Source organism: Lithobates pipiens, unplaced genomic scaffold (assembly GCF_037356315.1).
Source record: "Lithobates pipiens isolate NorthernLeopardFrog02 unplaced genomic scaffold, aLitPip1_a1.2 Scaffold_1, whole genome shotgun sequence".
Classification (NCBI taxonomy): domain Eukaryota; kingdom Metazoa; phylum Chordata; class Amphibia; order Anura; family Ranidae; genus Lithobates; species Lithobates pipiens.
In genome coordinates this window covers 68,076,472-68,097,733 of record NW_027507685.1, presented here as the reverse complement: position 1 = coordinate 68,097,733, position 21,262 = coordinate 68,076,472, and the positions used below count along the sequence as shown (strand labels likewise).

General features: G+C 42.9%; 1 protein-coding gene across 1 annotated transcript in view; it reads right to left on the bottom strand.

Moving 5' to 3' along the window:
• Positions 1-1,410: 1,410 nt before the first annotated feature.
• The window catches only part of LOC143928281 (uncharacterized), a 31,906-nt gene continuing 12,054 nt past the window's right edge, over positions 1,411-21,262 (bottom strand). The window contains exons 3-8 of the mRNA XM_077453109.1: positions 13,804-13,889; positions 11,854-11,910; positions 10,730-10,871; positions 7,430-7,537; positions 7,229-7,324; positions 1,411-5,353 (exon numbers count right to left, since the gene is read on the bottom strand). Of these exons, the coding sequence (XP_077309235.1) occupies positions 4,587-5,353; positions 7,229-7,324; positions 7,430-7,537; positions 10,730-10,871; positions 11,854-11,910; positions 13,804-13,889 (1,256 nt within the window). The 3' untranslated portion in view covers positions 1,411-4,586. The remainder of the gene's footprint in view (positions 5,354-7,228; positions 7,325-7,429; positions 7,538-10,729; positions 10,872-11,853; positions 11,911-13,803; positions 13,890-21,262) is intronic.

The window sequence follows — 21,262 nt, the reverse complement described above, 5'->3', positions numbered from 1 at the left end:
CTGGACGTATATAGGTCAGCATAGTACCGGCGAAACAGGTCTGCCACAGCCAGTGGGTCAGATGTCAGGGCAGCATTACGATCCATTAGCGAGACCACCACCGGAGGCCTGGCATCCTGATGGGCCAAGTAGGCCAGCAGTTTCCCAGCCCTTTCGCCCTGTTCGAAAATGCGCTGTCTCGAGAAAAAATGTTTACGCCGAGCCCGCTCAAAGTGTAGTTGCTCCACCACACGCGTTTGAAGTTTAAGCGCCGAGGCGTTGGCGTGTGTGGGAAGAGACACAAACGCATCAGTCGTCGATTCTAGCTGTGCTAGCGCCTGTCGCAAGGTCTCCTGGGATGCCCGCTTTAGTCTATTTATCCGGCTAATTAAAACCGCACGAGCATGTAGCTTGAACGCCTCCCACACCGTCCCCACCGCGGCTGTGCCCCTATTAATCTCAAAAAAATACCGCCACTCCCCCGCCAGGCCCTCACCCTCCTCCCCCAACGCCGTCAGCCAAAAGGGGTTGAGGCGCCAAGAACGGGGTCCCACCTGAGGAGCCAGGCATATAGTTGCCCAACAAGGGGCATGGTCTGAAAGAGATCTAGCATGGTATCCCGCGTCCTCCACCCGTGAGAGAAGGACATCAGACACCAGGATATAGTCAATCCTGGACATAGTGGTATGCGAGGCTGAGAAACAAGAATAAGCAGTGGCTTCAGGGTTCCTATGCCGCCATACCTCAGTCAAGGAGAACTCACCAAGAGTGCGGGACAGTCTAGTTTCCGTCGGAGTAGTCGGATCCGTGTCACTGCGTAACCTATCCCTTTGGGGGTTCAGAGTCATGTTGAAGTCCCCGAGCCAAATGGCCGGGGTTCCCGGGTATTGGGCCATATACAGCAGACCCTCATTGACCAAGCATGCAGAGTACGGGGGTGGTATATATAGGGCTATAATCAGACACGGTTTGCCATAGATATTACAGTGCATAAAAATATAGCGGCCCAGTGGATCTGTCCGCAGGGAGATCAGAAAGCTTTTCCACCTTTACAAAACATTATCGACTGGATCTAATGTCCAGTCAGGATCAGGCTTTTGGGAGGAAAGTCCTCCAGGCCGTGGTCCCACCCTAATCTGGTGAGTACTTGGGGATCCTCTCAAGGGTTGTCCTGGAAGACAACTGGGGAAAACCGGAGTTAGTACTCACCGGCAACTCCTTTTCCAGTGGTCTTCCAGGACAGCACGATCCCACCCTTTATTTTTTCTCATAAGTTTAATACAATAACGATATTGCTTGTTGTGGTTATGTTGTTTTTTACAGTTCCATCCTTCGGTTTTTGGTAAATGACTTTTTTGCTGTTTGGGTGGAGTTTCAAAAAATTCCTTGATTGAATTATAAAAGAAACAAAAAGGAACATTACACAGCTACAATAGTCATACTGAAAAACTTTATTGTTTGGTCTGTTTTGCACATGACACAAGAACAAGAATTAACGTCTACCTCAAAAGTATACTGTAGTAATTCTTAATCATTGTGCAACCTTATTTACATGTACACATATAAGCACAAAACCCTGGTGTCAATTATTTAAAAGCTGAAATAAACAAAAAATGTAGGTGTGGCATAGTGAAAGAAAACTTGAAACTCATAATGCCAAGTTTCAAAACTCCAACGGATTGTTCTTGATATCCAAGGACCCCAGTAACAGCACAAGGGATACCACTATAGTCAGTGTCAAAACACACCTTCAAGTTGCACATTAAGTAAGATGTATTCAATCTTTTGATATTTAAAAGAGAGTACAATTCAGGTTTTATCAGCACTTCAATAAACTGCCTCTAGCTACGGTCTTGTATAGTCATACTGTTAGGTATGATGAGTCAAGTACAATATAAAGAATGCTGTCCATAATGGCAATGCCAAGTTGGTTGAAATTGTCTAAAAGCCTAACTACACGTTTAATCTGCCTTTAAATAGTACGTTTAGTTCAAGCTGGCCCAAACAAACCATTTAAACATGCTGGGTGCCTGGTATTAACTTTATGTAGCCTTAGCTATATACAGTGGAATGGGAGGAGAACTTAGTTACATAGTAGGTGAGGTTGAAAAACCTGTGTGTGTGATTATATGTCAGTATTACATTGTATATCCCTGTATGTTGTGGTCATTCAGGTGCTTATCTAATACTTTCTTGAAACTATCGATGACCACCACCTGTGGAAGGAAATTCCACATCCTTACCGCTCTTACAGTAAAGAACCCTCTACGTAGTTTAAGGTTAAACCTCTTTTCTTCTAATTTTAATGAGTGGCCACAAGTCTTGTTAAACTCCCTTCCAAGGAAAAGTTTTCTCTCTTATGTGGGGTCACCAATATGGTATTTATATATTGAAATCATATCTCCTCTCAAGCGTCTATTCAGCAGAGAGAATAAGTTCAGTGCTCGCATCCTTTCCTCATAACTAATATCCTCCAGACACTTTATTAGCTTTGTTACCCTTCTTTGTACTCGCTCCATTTTCAGTACATCCTTCCTGAGGACTGGTGCTCAGAACTGGACAGCATACTCTAGGTGTGGCCGGACCAGAGTCTTGTAGAGCGGGAGATCTCTGGAGTTGATCCCCTTTTTAATGCATGCCAATATTCTGTTTGCTTTGCTACCAGCAGCTCGGCATTTCTGAGCCTATCATCTACTAGGACCCCCGGGTCCTTTTCCATCCTAGATTCCCCCAGAGGTTATCCCCCCAGTGTAGAGACTGCATTAATATTTATGCCACCCAAATGTATAATTGTACATTTTTTATACATTGAACCTCATTTGCCATGTAGTTTTGCACCCCATTAATTTGTTCAGATCTTTTTGCAAGGTTTCCACATCCTGCAGAGAAGTTATTGCCCTGCTTAGCTTAGTATCGTCCACAAATACAGAGATTGAACTGTTTACCCCATCCTGCAGGTCGTTTATGAACAAATTAAAATAGGATTGGTCCCAGCACAGAACCCTGGGGGACCCCACTACCCACCCCTGACCATTCTGAGTACTCCCCATTTATCATCACCACCCTCTGAACTCGCCCTTGTAGCCAGTTTTCAATCCATGTACTCACCCTATGGTCCATGCCAATGGACCTTAGTTTGTACAGTAAACGTTTATGGGGAACTGTGTCAAATGCTTTTGCTTGTCTCACTCCTGGAATAAAAGTGCTGCCCAGTCAGTCACAGGAAGCTGTGCAATTAGCCATAGAATACAAAGCTTCCTCTGAATGGTAAAACAGTGCTCAGCCTGATTATTTTATTCCGGGACTAGAATGGGACGATCTCGGGCCCACAGATACATAGTTAATACAGCATGCCCAAGCAAGCGCACCTGTTAGTGCAGTAAATAGTTTGTTTGGGCCAGTTTAGTTCAAATTATCAAAAAGGGACTTTAAAAGTGGAGTTAGGCTTAAAGGACAACATCACTATTAGTAACCCCCTCACCACACTGATTGTAGCTCACCCATTCATAGAATATAGTAGGAAGGGGACCTGCTGGGGATGGTTCTTTTCAAAGGTTATGTGGTATTGGGCAAGGTCGCCCAGAAAAGATCATAGAAACAAAGAGGAAGGTAAGAATTTTACCAGGAGGGGCTGCACTTAGGGAAGTGGGGGGGTCACTGTAAAATCTCACTTAAGGTGAAGTTGTCCCCTAAAACTTTCGTGTGGCCAGCATTAGAGGTAACCTATTCCCAGAACTCACTATGTCTCCTCCGTCTCCTGAGGCACAACACTATCACTGCAGCTTTTAGGTTATCTTTCATAGAGAAATAATCAATTAAAATGATGACCGGAAGTCACTTTTTTTTTTTAACACATTTCATGCTGCAATGTTCTCCTTCAATGCAAAGAAAAGTAGCTCCGTAAGGAAAGAAAAGTTCAGTCACAGACAGCAGATCTGGATGGCTGTATTAGGATTTCTCCAGACACAAGTTGCATGAACAGATCAATTCAAGGACTGCAGAAAACAATACAAAATATGTTGCTGGTATGTAGTTCACGTTTTATCTTGTCATAACAAGATATACAATGACGGTTTTGGCACGTCTCCATTGTTTCAAAACAATGTAGTATAAGCGTCAGTTCCACTGTAAGAAACCTTCTGTGCAAGCAAATCAGTCTGGAAAATGATGTCCAAGACATAATAAAACTGCACGCATATTAGAAAGTCCTTCTTATTAACCATTAATCTGAACTCTATGTAATCCCATGCAGCCAGATTCATTAGGGTTCTCATTCGGCTTCTGGGCATGACACCCAATTTTGTTCTGCTCAACCTCCCTCTCATGCTCTAACGTGGCTAATGGAGGATGCAGTGGGCTCAGAAAGAGGGTGACAATGGGACAATAGAATTCTTGGTCTACGTTCTCTTAGGTATAAATTCAGAAGCTCGTATTTACCTTCCATGACAATCTGATGGTGAAAATGAGTAACACTCGGCAAGAAGGTTATGGTCTTGAAGTTGAAATAAACATTTTTCCATGTTTTATTGGAGCATTTTTTTTAAGCATATAATTAATGGATGAATTTAAGTCTGCTGATCTATATCACAGGTGCAACCAAGCAACTGTCAGGGTACACTCAGTTTTTCTATTCCATGTGTTCGAAGGTGGAAGTTTAGGTAGGACCACTTAGTGAAACTCTTCTTACACTCAGGGCAACTGAAGAGTTTGTCAGAAGAGTGCGTCCTTTGGTGTGTCACCATGTGAGAGCTCTGTGTGAACCGTTTGCCACACTTAGGACAAGCAAATGGCTTTTCTCCAGTATGGGTACGGTAGTGCGTCAGCATGTTTGACCTTCGACTGAACTTTTTGCCACAGTCAGGACAGGCATAAGGGCGTTCTCCTGTGTGAGTTTTAAGGTGCATTCCCAGGTGTGATCTCTTAGCGAACCGTTTCTCACAGTGGCTGCAAGCATAGGGCTTATCTACTGAAGAAGACTGGCCAAATGTGATTTGGTGGATGAGAAGGTTATTCATGGTGTCAAACAGCTCACTACGTTCCTCATGGGTGGGATTGGGATCTATAAAAGCTGGTTCTTCACTATAGCTGTAGTTAAACTGGCTGTTCTCTTCCTTAATTTGCAGTGGCTCTCCCGATGTGTAACTAGGATCTCCACCATATCTCTCATAGTCGCTCCAAGCCTGTTCTTCACACTGACCAGACGTAGAAGAATAAGCAAGATTTTCCATTGCCTGCTTTGGTGACTCAGCGGGCATAGATCCTTCCTCATCCTCTGCTTGGGAACCATGTAACATGGTTTTGCCATCTTCTATCTCTCCAGGGGAACAAGTCATAATGTAGGGCTCTTCTCCCAAATCACTGCTTTTAGACTCATCTGTTTGAAAGATATCACTAAATGTCAACATCTATATTTTTTACTAAGTTATTTAATTTTTTTTTTTTTTAAAGATATGTATAAAATGTAGTATATATTTTGTATTTGTGATGACTTGCCAGGTTTACTAGGCTCCTGTTAACTGTTTTGCAAAAACAGTCCAACTGTTTACAGAGCTCACTAGCTGAAGTTCAAATTTCACATGGTGCTGAATGAGTCTGAAATTATTTGAAACCCCTCCCCCTTCCTAGCTCTGTACAGCTCTGTGCAATTGGAGATGGATCATCTAAAAGCAATTAGCTAACATTTTCTCTCTTTAGACATCAATGCTTATTACACCAGTGCCTTAAGTGTACCCTTTATACAATATTTATTTGTAAAATAAATATAATGTATAAACAATTGTAAGCTATAAAACCATTAGCCTAAAAAATGTAGACTTGACAAATTTGAAATAGAATTGACCACAACTAATAGAGTTTTCTTTTAAATAGACCAGGATTCTTTTATTTAAATATAGAACATGTATGGAGCTAAAATTAGAACATTTCACACTTCCTATACATTTTCCACTGCATGCAGAATGCCCACCTCAATGTGTCTTCTTATGCAATTTTTGTACAGATTATGGGGTATCCATACTGAAGGACAATTTGAGGTGGGTATTCTGCAGGCAATGGGAAATTTATAGCAAGTGAGGCCATGAACATTAATGGATCCTAGTCTTAGTCCATATGGCTCAATATTAGTTGGCCCACCCTTTGCAGCTATAACAGCTTCAACTCTTGTGGGAAGGCTGTCCACAAGGTTTAGGAGTGTGTCTATGGGAATGTTTGACCATTCTTCCAGAAGCACATTTGTGAGGTCAGGTACTGATGTTGGACAAGAAGGCCTCCACCCCAAACTCACTCATCCAAATATATTGACAAAAGTATTGGGTCACCCCTTAAAATTATTTGGTAAAGGAGGGATAACGGTGTGGGGATGTTTTTGAGGGGCTGGGCTTAGCCCCTTAGTTCCAGTGAAGAGAAATCTTAAGGTGTCATCATACCAAGACATTTTGGACAATTTCATGCTCCCAGCTTTGTGAGAACAGTTTGGGGATGGCCCCTTCCTGTTCCAACATGACTGCACACCAGTGCACAAAACAAGGTCCATAAATATATGGACGAGCGAGTTTGGGGTGGAGAAACTTGATTGGCCTACACAGAGTCCTGAACTCAACCCGATAAAACACTTTTGGGATGAATCAGAGTGGAGACTGTGAGCCAGGCCTTCGCGTCCAACATCGGTGCCTGACTTCACAAATGCGTTTCTGAAAGAATAGTCAAACATACCCATAGACACTCCTAAACCTTCTGGACAGCATTCTTAGAAGAGTTAAAGCTGTTATAGCTCAATATTGAACCCTGTGGACTAAGATTGAAATACCATTAAAGTTCATGTGCGTGTAAAGGTAGGCATCCCAATACTCTGTTGATGGCACCTTTTTATCTTGTTTTTTTCTTCTGTACATGTGTTGTAAACCAATCAACTTACAAGTCACGTGGATCCTGAAGAAGCAAGCTAAGTGAAAAACGTGTTGACCTACCAGGCTTTCACAATATGTTGACTGCATATTGCTTTAATTTAGTCTAAATATGGTCTATGGTGTAGTTGGTTTTACACATTTTAGAATTTTTTTTTAATGATTACAATAAAGATTGTGTAAGTTTATTTTCTTGTTGTGTAATATTTCTATTTTGGCACAATTAAAGTCCCATAATTACTGCATTCTCTCTTCATTCCTGGAAGTTTTCCAGGAAGATAAAGGAACTCTATTTTTCTCAATTCTTTTATCTGCACCAGTGAGTGCTTGCACTTTCATTTACGCACCCGTATAGGCCTCCTCTTGCTCTTCAATGGCCTCCATGGAGTTGTTTACACAAAGCTCCTCTATTTCTTGATCACTTGATGCAGTACTTGATTCACCTACAGAGACCAAACGATACTGTAAAGCATATCAATACACAGCTTTTATAATTCAGCTGTACATCAGCTAAAACATAAACATACATTAAATAACCCATCACTCACTTGTGAATGTGTTGGTTGCAACATCCACCTGTTTAAAGTTCTCTCTGCATTGCCCATCGTCATGCTTATCAGTAACAGAGGTTTGTGTTACAGATTCGTTACAGAGCTCTGCTAAATGAAAGAAAGATAAAAGAACATTTTTTTTTTTTTTTTTTTTAGAAAAGTGTTCAAACCTACGAATAATTTAAAAAATGTTGACTCAAGTCACAGCAACAATATTTTTTTTTTAAGAAAACTGTATTTTTCATCATTGAAATAATCAGTGCGATACATGTTCAAATACAACAAATAGCACAGAAAGGGCATCATACAGGTATTGATATTTATCATTTCATTATCTACTGTAAAGGCTTGGTAGACTGGGTAGTAATGCAATCTATTTGATTGGTAATAAATACCTGTAACATTTACCCTTAAGCATTACATAGCATGGATTTATAAAACATGAACAAATATATTAGGGGTTTGAACCCCTGATATCAGGATTCTGTAGAAATTTGCAGAAAAAGTGCACAAAGTCAATGTACTATTATTTTGTCCCAAACAAAGGTAAAAATGACTAGTATTTTTGCATTTAGCAAATGAATCACGTCTACATAAGGTACAGTTCTTCATTTGTTAAGATTTCAAAATATTTTCAGTTTGACCTGGAGGAGTTAGGCTCGGTTCACACAGCGGGCGGCACGACTTGCAGCGCCGCGACCTGCCACGACCTGCCGCGACCTGCACACGATCAGCGGCGAGTTGCAAAACGACTTCTGTATAGAAGTCAATGCAAGTCGCCCGAAGTCGCCGCAAAAGTAGTACAGGAACCTTTTTTCTAAGTCGGAGCGACTTGAGTCGCTCCTATTAGAACGATTCCGTAGTACAGAATGGATCGCGACTTGTCAGGCGGCGAGGTCGCCTGGACAAGTTGCCCCTGTGTGAACCGAGCCTAAAAGTAAACTTGTCTGGTATAAGGCCCCTTGCACATGTTACTGATGTTTGGCGGATGACAGGTCTGTGTCCACTCACAGTGGGGCGGGAGCGGCGTCGGCGGTAAAGCGGAGCTTCACCTTCGTTTTAGCGGCGGTATTCAGCCGCTAGTGGGGCAGTTTTAACCCCCGCTAGCGGCCGAAAAAGGGTTAAAACCACCCGCAAAAAAACCCTGCTGCAGCGGCGCTTTGCCGGCGGAATAGCCGCGCTACCCCATTGATTTCAATGGGTAGGAGCGGTGAATACACCGCTCCTTCACTGCTCCAAAGATGCTGCTAGCAGGACTTTTTTTTACAGTCCTGCTAGTGCACCGCTCCAGTGTGAAATCCCTCTGGCTTTCACACTGGAGTGAAAGGGGCCGGATTTTTTCAGGCGCTATACAGGCACCATTTTTAGTGCTGTAGCGCCTGAAAAACACCCCAGTGTGAAAGGGGCCTTATGCAGAGTGGACACAGATATAGATCGCTCTCCTGTATAAGTGGCAGGATGTAAACAGACCGCCTGTCATCCAATCTGCTAAACAGATCCTCATCTGTCTCGGCAGATCGGATTGGATGTAGGCGGGTGTAAACGGACATGAGTGGCTCTAAAAAGGAGAATACCCTGCCACTGTCACTGTGGGTCTCCACCGTCAATAATAATATGCGAATGGAGGAGATGCTTGTGCTGGATAATGATAACTTCAAGAAGTTCAAAATCCTATGGTGTGTGTGGCTTGACTTCTCCACCTCTGCTGCTCTTAAAAACATGCTATAACTAATCTATTAGTATACGCTCCTAATAACTATTAATTCTTCTTTACCCCTTCGTCTGGCCATGAGAGAGCCTGAATTCTCTCTTTTCTACTCTTTCTTCCCTCTTCCCCCCCCCCCCCCCCACCTTCCCTCTTTTTCGACCTTACTTTCCCCTCTCCTCTCTCTTTAATCTCGCATAATCACACACCCTGTTTTATGGTTTTACCACTTAATATAAATATCAGTGACATGGATGCCTCTTCTCCCTGCGATGTTACCTTGCAATGTTATCACTTGTTTACTTAAACGCCTTTATCATTGTTCACTTGAACAGTTTTATTCGGGTAAAACCACTTGTTGTATTGCTACTTGTGATAGAAACAAATAATAAAAATATATTTACCTCTAAAAAGGAGAATACAGGTTCCGATCGGGTCCCCCTGAAAAATGGACGAGCAGACCCGATCGAAATGCACCTGGGAAAGGGGCCATAGACTTAAAGCGGGAGTCCGCCGGGACTCCGCGTTTTTTTTTTTTTTTTTTTTAAAGCCAGCAGCTACAAATACTGCAGCTGCTGACTTTTAAAATAGTGACACTTACCTGTCCAGCGCGCCCGCGATGTCGGCACCCGAAGCCGATCTCCCGATCGTCTCTCGGGTGCTGCCGCCGCCATCTTGGGTATGGGAATCAGGAAGTGGAGCCTTTCGGCTTTATTTCCCGGTTCCCTACTGCGCATGCGCGAGTCGCGCTGCGCAATAAGGACGGTCCCCGCTGCCTCTGGGATCTGTGTGTTTCCCAGCAGGCAGCGGGGGACTTTCGGAAAGGGGCGTATTCTACGCCCCTTTCCGCAGAGAACTATCCCGGAAGTGGGTGCAGATACCTGTATTGTACAGGTACCTGCACCCCCCTCCCCCCTGAAAGGGGCCAATTGTGGCGCCGGAGGGGGGGAGGGTTCCGATGAGCGGAAGGTCCACTTTAGGGTGGACTGGAGAATCCTGGGTATTACAACAGACCAACTAGATGTTTTTTCCAAAAACGACACTTCTTTACTAACAATGTTTAGTAACCTATACCCACACATAGAACACATAAAGGACATTTTACATTTTGGTTTTCATTGAAAGATAGATTCACGTGACCATGTCTTAGTGTGCTTATTAGTGACAATGAAAATGTTATTGTCATTTAATTTGTTTTAATTTTCCTAAGCATTACCATGTAGTTAGGCCTGACTGATGTACAATTACACAATTTAGAAATCCAGGAAAGAAATTATATTATTATCCATATGATGTACGAGCAGCCAGCCTACACAGGCTGTCTACAAGATCTGCTGATCGCTGGTACGATGCTTTACAGGCCCATAGTACATATAAATAATAAATGCACATTTTTTTACCTTCAAAAATATGTGCATTAATTATTTTTTTCACAAAGGTGAACTTATCCTTTAAACAGATTCATGTATCACTGCTGTTGTGTAGCTTGGGTCAAACATTGCATTATGTCATGGGAAAGGGGGAATACAGAAACCTAAGGGAACAGGTTTCTAGAGATACCCATAAGTTTTATTTTAAGCAAAGGGAATCACCTGGTTCTTCTGGGGGTGAACAACTGCTAGGCCTTTGATCACTTTCTGCCATCACCTCCTGATAAAGATCCTTATGGTCTTCTATATAATCCCATTCATCCATGGAGAAAGAGATTGTGACATCGCCACATTTTACAGGCACCTGAAACCCAATGAATAAGCACCACTGAGAAATAAGGATACAAATACTTTACACATGAATCAAAGTTTTTTGAAATACCAGCTCCCCCCCCCCCCCTACAGTATTTTTGCCAAGCACTCTGGCTGTTTTTTGGCAGCTGCTTAGTAAAATCCTTCCAGGATAAACACTACAGACTCTTCTTCCCCTCCCAATCACCCATTGTGATCCTCAGGCTCATCTTGCTCCTCTGTGAGCACAGGACCGCTGTGGTGGGATTCAGGATGGAGAATGGCAGGATAACTGAACTGCCATTCGCCAATCTCTTCTAGGCTAAAAAAAAAAAAAAACAGACTCACTCAACTCTTTCCAGGTACACAGCTGTCAAATCCAGATCTGTAGGGACTAGAGGAAGTGGTGTAGGCATCTACTAAAACCCTGATGCCTTCATAGTGAATGCTTGTTACGGCCCAAGTAGTATTAGATAGGGGTCTTGTTATTAAGATAAAATTATATAATAAAATAAAAAAATAAATAGATAAAAATTAAATAAAGACCCCTTGGCACGTGCACATGCATTTAGAACACATACACATGCATAAAAGCCTATTATGTGAAACATATTAGGTATCCCCACACATGCTAGAGGTAAACAATAATTTAATGGCCATCATTTAGGTAAATATCATGAGCCGTAAAGTTTCTTAATGCTTAGCCTACTTGAGATTTTTTGGTTATTATAGTATCACATTGTTTTGCAAGCACAGGTTTCATATTGATTATCTAGATATTGGCTATATTTGGTATTTGTTAACTTAGTACAGTCTGATCTTTTATATTTAGTGGATTAAAAAAAATAGCATGTTTTATAAATATGTGTGCATTTTACACCGTTTCATTTTTTTTGTACCACCAGGCTACTTTTTTTAATCTCACCTGGCTAAAATTAAATTCTAGCGAAAACACTGCTAAACCCAGAAAATGGCACGTACAGTGCAATGCTCACCTCCTTTTTTGTTGTGGAGTTAGGCACATGGGAGTTCTTTTTCACCATCATGTATTCCTATACCATAAAGAAAGCAGATACACTTAGAAATAGCTTCTGTAATCACATGCACACATACAGGTAAACTACTAAGTCTATCTCTTAAAAGAATACAATAGAATGATAAAGGATACTATTAATGATATAACACTATTAATATTCTGTTAGATAAATTAGTTGTCAAAAACAATCTTTATCATCTTGGAAGAGCACTATGCTAGACCTAGTTCTGTGTTGAACTTCAGTGCTTTGCTGAAACTAATCATATTCTGCAACAGAGTGAGAAAGCATGCACTGCGCATGCATGAGTCAGTCAGGGAGCTTGTTCATGCTTTGCTGGGGCCATGCGCCCAACATTCAAAAAATACTGCCATGAAGGATAAAAGAGGGGGAGAACCCAAGAGTTTTGGAGACAGACTTGGGAGAGGTTGGACAAAAGGTACTTTTAAGAGAAGCTTTATTCTGAAAAATTTAGCATTTCTTTGTAATACAATGCACAGAGCTTTTTTTTTTTTTTTGTAGAGGTGTACTAAACCTTTAAAAAGTGAGAATGTACAAAAGCAATATTCAGTACATAATACTCACGCTCCCTTTTTTTTTATTTTTGGATGACAGGCTTTCCCAATCCCTTGGAGCCACACGTTGGTATTTTTCCCCAAGTCTCTTTTTCATTATAGGGTCATAAAGCTCAGGATGCTGTTCAACTTCATAGATCAGAGCAGCCACATTGACAGCAACAAATCTCTCATCTTCTCTATCATTTTTTACATGGCTTTTTGGGGTACATTGTTCCTCCAGTTTTGCCTCCCAATGTTTCAAAAACACACGTCAACTGCTATAGGTGCATTTACAATGCACTTCAAAAGGAAACACCTGCCAGCTACGATATATATATTATACATACACACACACACACACTTTTTTTTTTTTTTTTTACACACCACAACGCCAAGTGATGCAAATGTTTCATGAATTTTAAATATGTACTGCCTGCTGTTCATTTAAATGTTTGTGGGGAGCATTGCGAAGTGGTTGAGGCATCAAAAATGCAATAAATCATCCTGCTACTGACGCCCTTGTGAACAAGTTTTAAACTGCACTCCAACCTGTTCTTATACACTACTCTACTCTACTCCTCAAAGAGGAACAGTATAAATAAAGTTCAAGGAATCAATAAAAGTGTGCAGTCTCACCTCGGAGTTGTTAGATGACCGCTGTTCTTGAGAGTTAGGGCATCCATGTCATGGGTTTTCTGATCACAAGGGATGTGGAAGCAGCATAGCGATCACATGATCCCCTGGCCCCTCAAAGTGTCCGGGTACCAGGAGCCGCAATATATTGTGTCCAGTGGACACAGCGGTCATGGGAGCAATGCTTTACACACCCCCGGGGGGGCACCAGTGCGCATGTGCTGGGTGACGTACAGGTACATCCCCTACCTTGCAGCTGGCCACAATGGTGAAAAGTGGTTAAAGCACATTATCCTGAGCTTTGTTCTCTAGTGGTTAGGGTTTATCTCCATATGGACAATATGACTTGGAACATCTGCTATCTCTAAAATGTTTCCTGTTTTTTTGCAGTTAGCCTAAATATACCATGATTAACAGAAGGTGGTCTTTGGTAGTCTGGTCACATGATCCTGCAGCTCTGCTTCCCCTGTGTCAGTGAGTGGCAGCTGTAGGGGAGTCGAGGGAGCACCAGCAATGGCCATGTGAGCCTACAGGCTATGTCAAGGCTCCCAGAATTCATAACCTTTGTCGAGCGCTCCCTTTTACTTCCACTTGAAGCTACAGGAGATTTACTCCATAAAACTGTAGATTGTCAGATTTATTGCATAGACAAAGTGTAATGTGAAAGATTTTATGGTTATCTGTCCTTCACTAGTATCATTCAGTATCAACTATTTCTCACCTCACCAGCAAGCATAGTGATTATTTCCATTCCAATGTTTAGGAGTCTTTTATTCAGCATCTTCTCAATCTTGCTCTCAATGATATCTGCAGAAAAAGCCAGAAACAGATTAATGTCCAGTACACACGGTCAGACATTCTGACGACAAAATCCGTTGGATTTTTTCCCAACAGATTTTGGCCCAAACTTGTCTTGCATACACACGTTCGCACAAAATTATCGGAAAATCCGATCGTTCAGAACGAGGTGACGTAAACCATGTACGACGGGCCTATAAAGAGGCCAGTAGCCAATAGCTTTCGTCTCTTAATTTATTCTGAGCATGCGTGGCACTTTGTGCGTCGGAATTGTATACACACAATCGGAATTTAAACTATTGGATTTTGTTGTCGGAAAATTTTAGATCCAGATCTCAAACTTTGTGTGCCGGAAATTCTGACGGAAATTCAGATGGAGCCCATGCACGATCGGAATTTCCGACAACACAGTTAGATCGCACATTTTCCGTCGGAAAGTCTGACCGCGTGTACAGGGAATTTGACTCTACACAGGGCCCAACACACCAGGCAAACTACTTTTCATTTGTAATACCATTTCCACTGCTGTTATCTTTTCTGTACATGTATTTTGCAGCGTTTTTCCTTTTCTTTCATTACAAAGATATTTCAAAATGTTGAGCTGATTCTCTAAATTTTCTAACCAGGAATCCTTATCTCTGTGGGGGCTACTATATTTTAAACTTTGTACATTCCTGTCTGAGTGTGGCAGCGAGTGTCACACGCATTTCTTAGAGTTCAGAATTGCTACTGCAGATGCTGTGAACGGTGCGTGTTTCCATTAAAGCACGTGGTGGCTACGGTTTGTGTGTGTAAATGGTTAACAGTGGAGGTAACTGACTCCTCCAGTGGCGATCACTCCCAGTCTGTTGGTGGTTAGATTATGGTCTTATAAGCTGGAGAATCTCTGCACAGGGCGAGGCTGAGAGTGTAATTATCAAATACTGGTGGCAGCATTGGGATTACAAACTTTGCCATCACAGAAGATAAATTTGCGCATTACATGCACAGGCTCCGATTACTGTTTTGCAGTGCTAGACATGGGTTGTGCTTTACTACTCTTAGAATTCTACACTATGAGTTGCTTAGCACACTGAACATAATGTATCACCATGTAGCTTATAACTTATGTTCATACTTTATAGAGGAAGCCAGTAACAGCAAAACAAAAAAAAGGACTACAGTTGTTGATTGTGAGCTCCTTGAGGGTAGGGACTGATGTGAGTGTGCAAATTACAGGGATAGGCACAATTGTAGACACTCACTCAGGTTGAACTGGATGGACTAGTGTCTTTATTCAACCTTACTAACTATGTAACTATATGTTGATGCAAGACTGGGGTACCTGTTTTTTAGTCGTGTCTCACTCCTTGCCCCCTGAATCCATTACTGGTATTTTTGGTTATGGGGGGCATGATTTATCTTTCTTCAGTGCAACATTGGGTGGTTGAGCAGCCAATCCTCAGACAGTTCAACTGCTGTCATGTGGAAAATTGGGTGAGGTTTCTTAGCCCTATGCATGATTCAACTTTCCTGTAATTTGCATAGGATTCTGTAGAGGGACTGATCCTGAAGTCAGGGGAACAAGGCAGAGGTAAGAGAGGGCCACCATAAAGAGTTATTGAAACCAAAGTTATGAGGAGGTATCAGGTCCGACATGTGCTATATGGCAGGTTTTGATGGCTGCTCAATGTTGCTTTCTGCGCCCAAACCAACGGTCTCCTGCTCAGCCAATATGGGGTAGCCCGTTCCTACCGCATTTTGGTACTATGCTATTCGCTCAAGTTTGGGCATGTTATGGAAACAGGACTCATGATAGACATTATGTCCCTCGGATGGCATTATGTAATTTTCATAGCTGTCTAGCAAGTTCTGCCTGCCTACCAGGATGAGGTTTTGCCATTTTCAATTACAACATGCTGCCAGAACTCATACTATTTGTCTAGCATTTTCTGATTAATCTAAGGTTGCAGCTTTCTCTATTTCCCCAGAACTCGCATTGTTATTTCCTATTGTTTTAAGAAATAAAAAAACAAATAAAAGGAAATCCTGTTGAAATGGTCCTCCCCAACACCTCTGAGATTATCCTTTTGGGAAAATATGGTTGATGTGGTCCTACCCATGGAATTACAATAAAGTATGGTCCCCCTGGACCTCTGGTTGAGGTGTCAGTTGTTACATAATGTAGATGTTGTGTTGGGGTGCACTGGACAGGGTGAAGGGTTGGGTAATCTCATCTCTGTTAGCTGGCCTCACCCCCCCCCCCCCACTCTGCTCCCCCTTCAGCATAATTATTCACACTGTCTATACCCTTTGTAACATCATTGTGTTTTCAATTCAATTGTATTTTTCCTCTATGTGTATCATTCGCTGGATCTGTCAGGCATTCTATCATGTCACTGTGTATGATTTTATATTGTTATACAATTGTCCAAATAAAGCACTCCTATTTTGTTAAACCCAAAATCAAAAATGTATTGCAATTTACCAATTATTGGATGTGATGGGTATATGTTTTCTTATTTTTTAGGCTTTTCCTCTTGTTCTTACCTGTTATTTTTCAACTTCTTTAACAGATCAAGCTTTCCACTAAAAGTGACAGTTAAAGGGTCTAGACCAGTGATGGCGAACCTTGGCACCCCAGATGTTTTGGAACTACATTTCCCATGATGGTCATGCACTCAGCAGTGTAGTTGAGCATCATGGGAAATGTAGTGCCAAAACATCTGGGGTGCCAAGGTTCGCCATCACTGGTCTAGACAGATCATTTAACACTGACAGAGGTGCTTACAATGGTAAACTTTTGTTTGTTACATAAAACCTAAAACTGAAAAAACTGTTGCTATAACCGCTTAAAAAAGTGTTCACTTTAATTTGGTAAGTCAAGTCCATCTAAATCTAATTGCATACCTCCCAATTTTTTGAGATGGAAATGAGGGACACCTATTAGCAAAGGTTTGTAGGCTTAAGGCACACCCCTTGACATGCCCCTTAAAGGAGACTTTTACAAGAAAAATGATTAGTTAAACCCACAAGAGCTTTTTTTTTACCACTGCTATTCCTTTATACTGGCTTTTGAAAATTTACAAATGCAGCAATTTAGAAATTAGATGACAGGTTTAGCACTGGGAAACACTTTTTAAAGGCTAACTAGTGCATTTTATATACAACTATATAGATCAGACCAAAATGAGGGACAAATGAGGAGGAAAGAGGGATAAAGGGACATTATTCCAAATCAGGGACAGTCCCTCAAAATCAGGGACAGTTGGGAGGTATGCTCAAGACTGACAATGCAACTCTGCGAAGGGGTCTCCATTGCACCTCTATCCAGAAGGTCCTAAGATAGGAAGCATGTTACTGCCTGGATCACCAAATGAAAAAGAAAACAAATCCAGCCACCACATTAAGGATTGGTAAGCTGAAATATTTTGCATTTGTTTTTGGATTTTATACTGCTTTAACCACTTTCAGACCGGACCATTTTGCTGGTAAATGACCAGAGGTCTTTTTACACTTTGGCACTGCGCTGCTTTAACTGGTAATTGCGCGGTCATGCAATGTTGTACCCAAACAAAATTTGCGTCCTTTTCTTCCCACAAATAGAGCTTTCTTTTGATGGTATTTGATTGCCTCTGCGATTTTTATTTTTTGCGATATAAACGTAAAAAGACCGCAAATTTTGAAAAAAAATGATATTTTCTACTTTTTGTTATTAGAAAAATCCAATAAACTCAATTTTAGTCATACATTTAGGCCAAAATGTATTCAGCCACATGTCTTTGGTAAAAAAAAAAGTCAATAATTGTATATTTATTGGTTTGCGCAAAAGTTGTCACATCTACAAACTAAGGTACGTTTTCTGGAATTTACGCAGCTTTTAGTTTACGACTGCCTATCTCATTTCTTGAGGTGCTAAAATGGCAGGGCAGTACAAAACCCCCCCAAATGACCCCATTTTGGAAAGTAGACCCCCTAAGGAAATTGATAAGAGGCATGTTGAGCCCATTGAATATTTTATTTTTTTGCCTCAAGCGATTGAATGACAAAAAAAAAAATTTTTTTTTTTTTTTACACAAAGTTGTCACTAAATGATATATTGCTCACACATGCTATGGGTGTATGTGAAATGACACCCCAAAATAAATTCTGCTGCTTCTCCTGAGTACGGGGATACCACATATGTGGGACTTTTTGGGAGCCTAGCGGCGTACGGGGCCCCGAAAACCAAGCACCGCCTTCAGGCTTTCTAAGGGCGTACATTTTTGAGTTCACTTCTCACTACCTATTACAGTTTTGAAGGCCATAAAATGCCAAGATGGCACAAAACCCCCACAAATGACCCCATTTTAGAAAGTAGACACCCCAAGCTATTTGCTGAGAGGCATGTTGAGTTCATGGAATATTTTATATTTTGCCACAAGTTGCGGGAAAATTACAAACTTTTTTTTTTTTTTTTTCACAAAGTTGTCACTAAATGATATATTGCTCACGCATGCCATGGGCATATGTGAAATGACACCCCAAAATAAATTCTGCTGCTTCTCCTGAGTACGGGGATACCACATATGTGGGACTTTTTGGGAGCCTAGCCGCGTACGGGGCCCCGAAAACCAAGCACCGCCTTCAGGCTTTCTAAGGGCGTTACAGTTTGGAAGGCCATAAAATGCCAAGATGGCACAAACCCCCCCCAAATGACCCCATTTTGGAAAGTAGACACCCCTAAATTTAGGGGTACACTAGTGAGACTAGGTAATAAATGGCGGGTGCCCTGAAACTATAAAAAAATAACTAACCAACCAGCGTCACCTGTAACAGTTATATGGTGATCACTGGTGAAAGGGTTAACTAGGGGGCAATCAGGGGGCTTTATGCGGTAGTATATGGGGGTCCCTGGCGCTATAAAAAGCTGCGGCGAACCTAAATACCTACCTGCCTAACTGGCGTCACCTGTGACACTAATACAGCGATCAGAAAAACGATCGCTTATTAGGCTGGGTTCACACTGGAGCGATGCGGGAACGCCACGAATGCGCGGCGGGTTCCCGCATCGCATGCCTCCCGGCGGCAGTTCACACTGCCCTATGCGAACTGCTGGGAGTGTCAGTGAAATGTTAATGACACCCCCAGATCAGTTCGCATATCGCAGTGCGATCTGCAAACTTGGATCGCATGGTGTGAACACCCATGCGATCCGATTCTGCTGCGGACCAAATAAAAGGGTCCCGTGCGAGTTTGCGGCGGGTGCGGCGGGTGCGACACGAATTCAGCCATACTATCTGTATAGCTGAACTCAAATCGCACAGAGATCGGATGTGATTTGCACTGCAGTGCGGTGCGAATCACATCCGTTCTCATAAACCGCTTCAATGTGAACCCAGCCTTAGTGACACTGGCGACGGGGGGTGATCTCGGGGTTAAACCTTTATTGGGGGGGTTAGGGGGGTACCTTAGAACTAAAGGGGGCTAACCCTAACTGCCCTAACAGTTATTAGTCACAAATGACACCCGCCGGGTGATCAGGGGGTTTAACCTTTATTAGGTAATAAATGGCGGGTGCCCTGAAACTATAAAAAAATAACTAACCAACCAGCGTCACCTGTAACAGTTATATGGTGATCACTGGTGAAAGGGTTAACTAGGGGGCAATCAGGGGGCTTTATGCGGTAGTATATGGGGGTCCCTGGCGCTATAAAAAGCTGCGGCGAACCTAAATACCTACCTGCCTAACTAGCGTCACCTGTGACACTAATACGGCGATCAGAAAAATGATCGCTTATTAGGCTGGGTTCACACTGGAGCGATGCGGAAACGCCGCGAATCCGCGGCGGGTTCCCGCATCGCATGCCTCCCGGCGGCAGTTCACACTGCCCTATGCGAACTGCTGGGAGTGTCAGTGAAATGTTACTGACACCCCCAGATCAGTTCGCATATCGCAGTGCGATCTGCAAACTCGGATCGCATGGTGTGAACACCCATGCGATCCGATTCTGCTGCGGGCCAAAAAAAGGGTCCCGTGCGAATTTGCGGCGGGTGCGGCGAATGGCTGAACTCGAATCGCACAGAGATCGGATGTGATTTGCACTGCAGTGCGGTGCGAATCACATTCGTTCTCATAAACCGCTGCAATGTGAACCCAGCCTTAGTGACACTGGCGACGGGGGGTGATCACGGGGTTAAACCTTTATTGGGGGGGTTAGGGGGGTACATTAGAACTAAAGGGGGCTAACCCTAACTGCCCTAACAGTTATTACAGTCACAAATGACACCAATGCAAAAAAAAAAAAAAAAATGACATTGGTGTCACTGTGACTGGGGGGCAGGGGTAATTGGGGGGGGTGATCGGGGGGGTGTGAGCGTGCCTGGCATGTTCTACTGTGTGTGTAGAGTGTTGGTGCAACTCACCGATCCGCTCTCCTCCGTGTCGGAACGAAAAATACCGACACGGAGGAGAGAATACATCACTTCCTCTCCTGTGTTTACATTACAGGAGAGGAAGTGATGTCACAGGGGATTTCTATTCGTCGGGAGCGATCGCGAGGGGGTGGCCATGAATGAATGGCCGCCCCCTCGTCCCGGATCGCTCCCGGACGAAAACCGACCGCCGCAGGCACCGGGCGGGGGCCCGATCGGGCCCCCGACCCGCGGGAGGCAAGGGACGTACATGTAAGCCCTTATGCCTGCCCGTGCCATTCTGCCGACGTACATCGGCGTGCGGCGGTCGGCAACTGGTTAAAGCGCTGCTAGAATAGTTGTAGCTCCATGTAGCTTTCCTACAAATCTCTGTATTAATGACATGCATAAAATAATTGGAAGAGAAATGTTATAACTTAAAGAGGGATTCCACCTACAAAAAAAATATTAAAAGCCAGCAGCTATACATATTACAGCTGCTGACTTTTAATAAATAGACACTCACCTGTCCCAGGATCCAGCAATGTCGGCAGCCAAGACCAATCGATCATTTGGGTCTCGACTGCTGCCGCCGTTCTCGGTGAGGAAATCAGGAAGTGAAGTGTTGCGGCTTCACTTCCCGGTACCCTACTGCGCATGCGTGAGTTGCGCAGCGCATTAGGAATGGTCCGCGCTGTCTCTGGGACCCGTGTGTGTCCCAGCAGACAGCGAGGCGGGACAGGAAACGGCATAGACTCCCGTGGGAGTCTATACCCGGAAGTGGGTGCAAATATCTGTCTTAGACAGGTATCTGCACCCCCCCCCCCCCCCGAAAGGTGCCAACTGTGACACCAGAGGGGGGGAGGGTTCCGATGAGCGGAAGTTACACTTTAGGGTGGAACCCCACTTTAAAGAGTCATACCAAAATGACATTAGGGTAAACACTGTGATTACACTGAAAACACACTAAACTCCCCCTTTAAAGACAAGTACAATGAGGACCAACATGT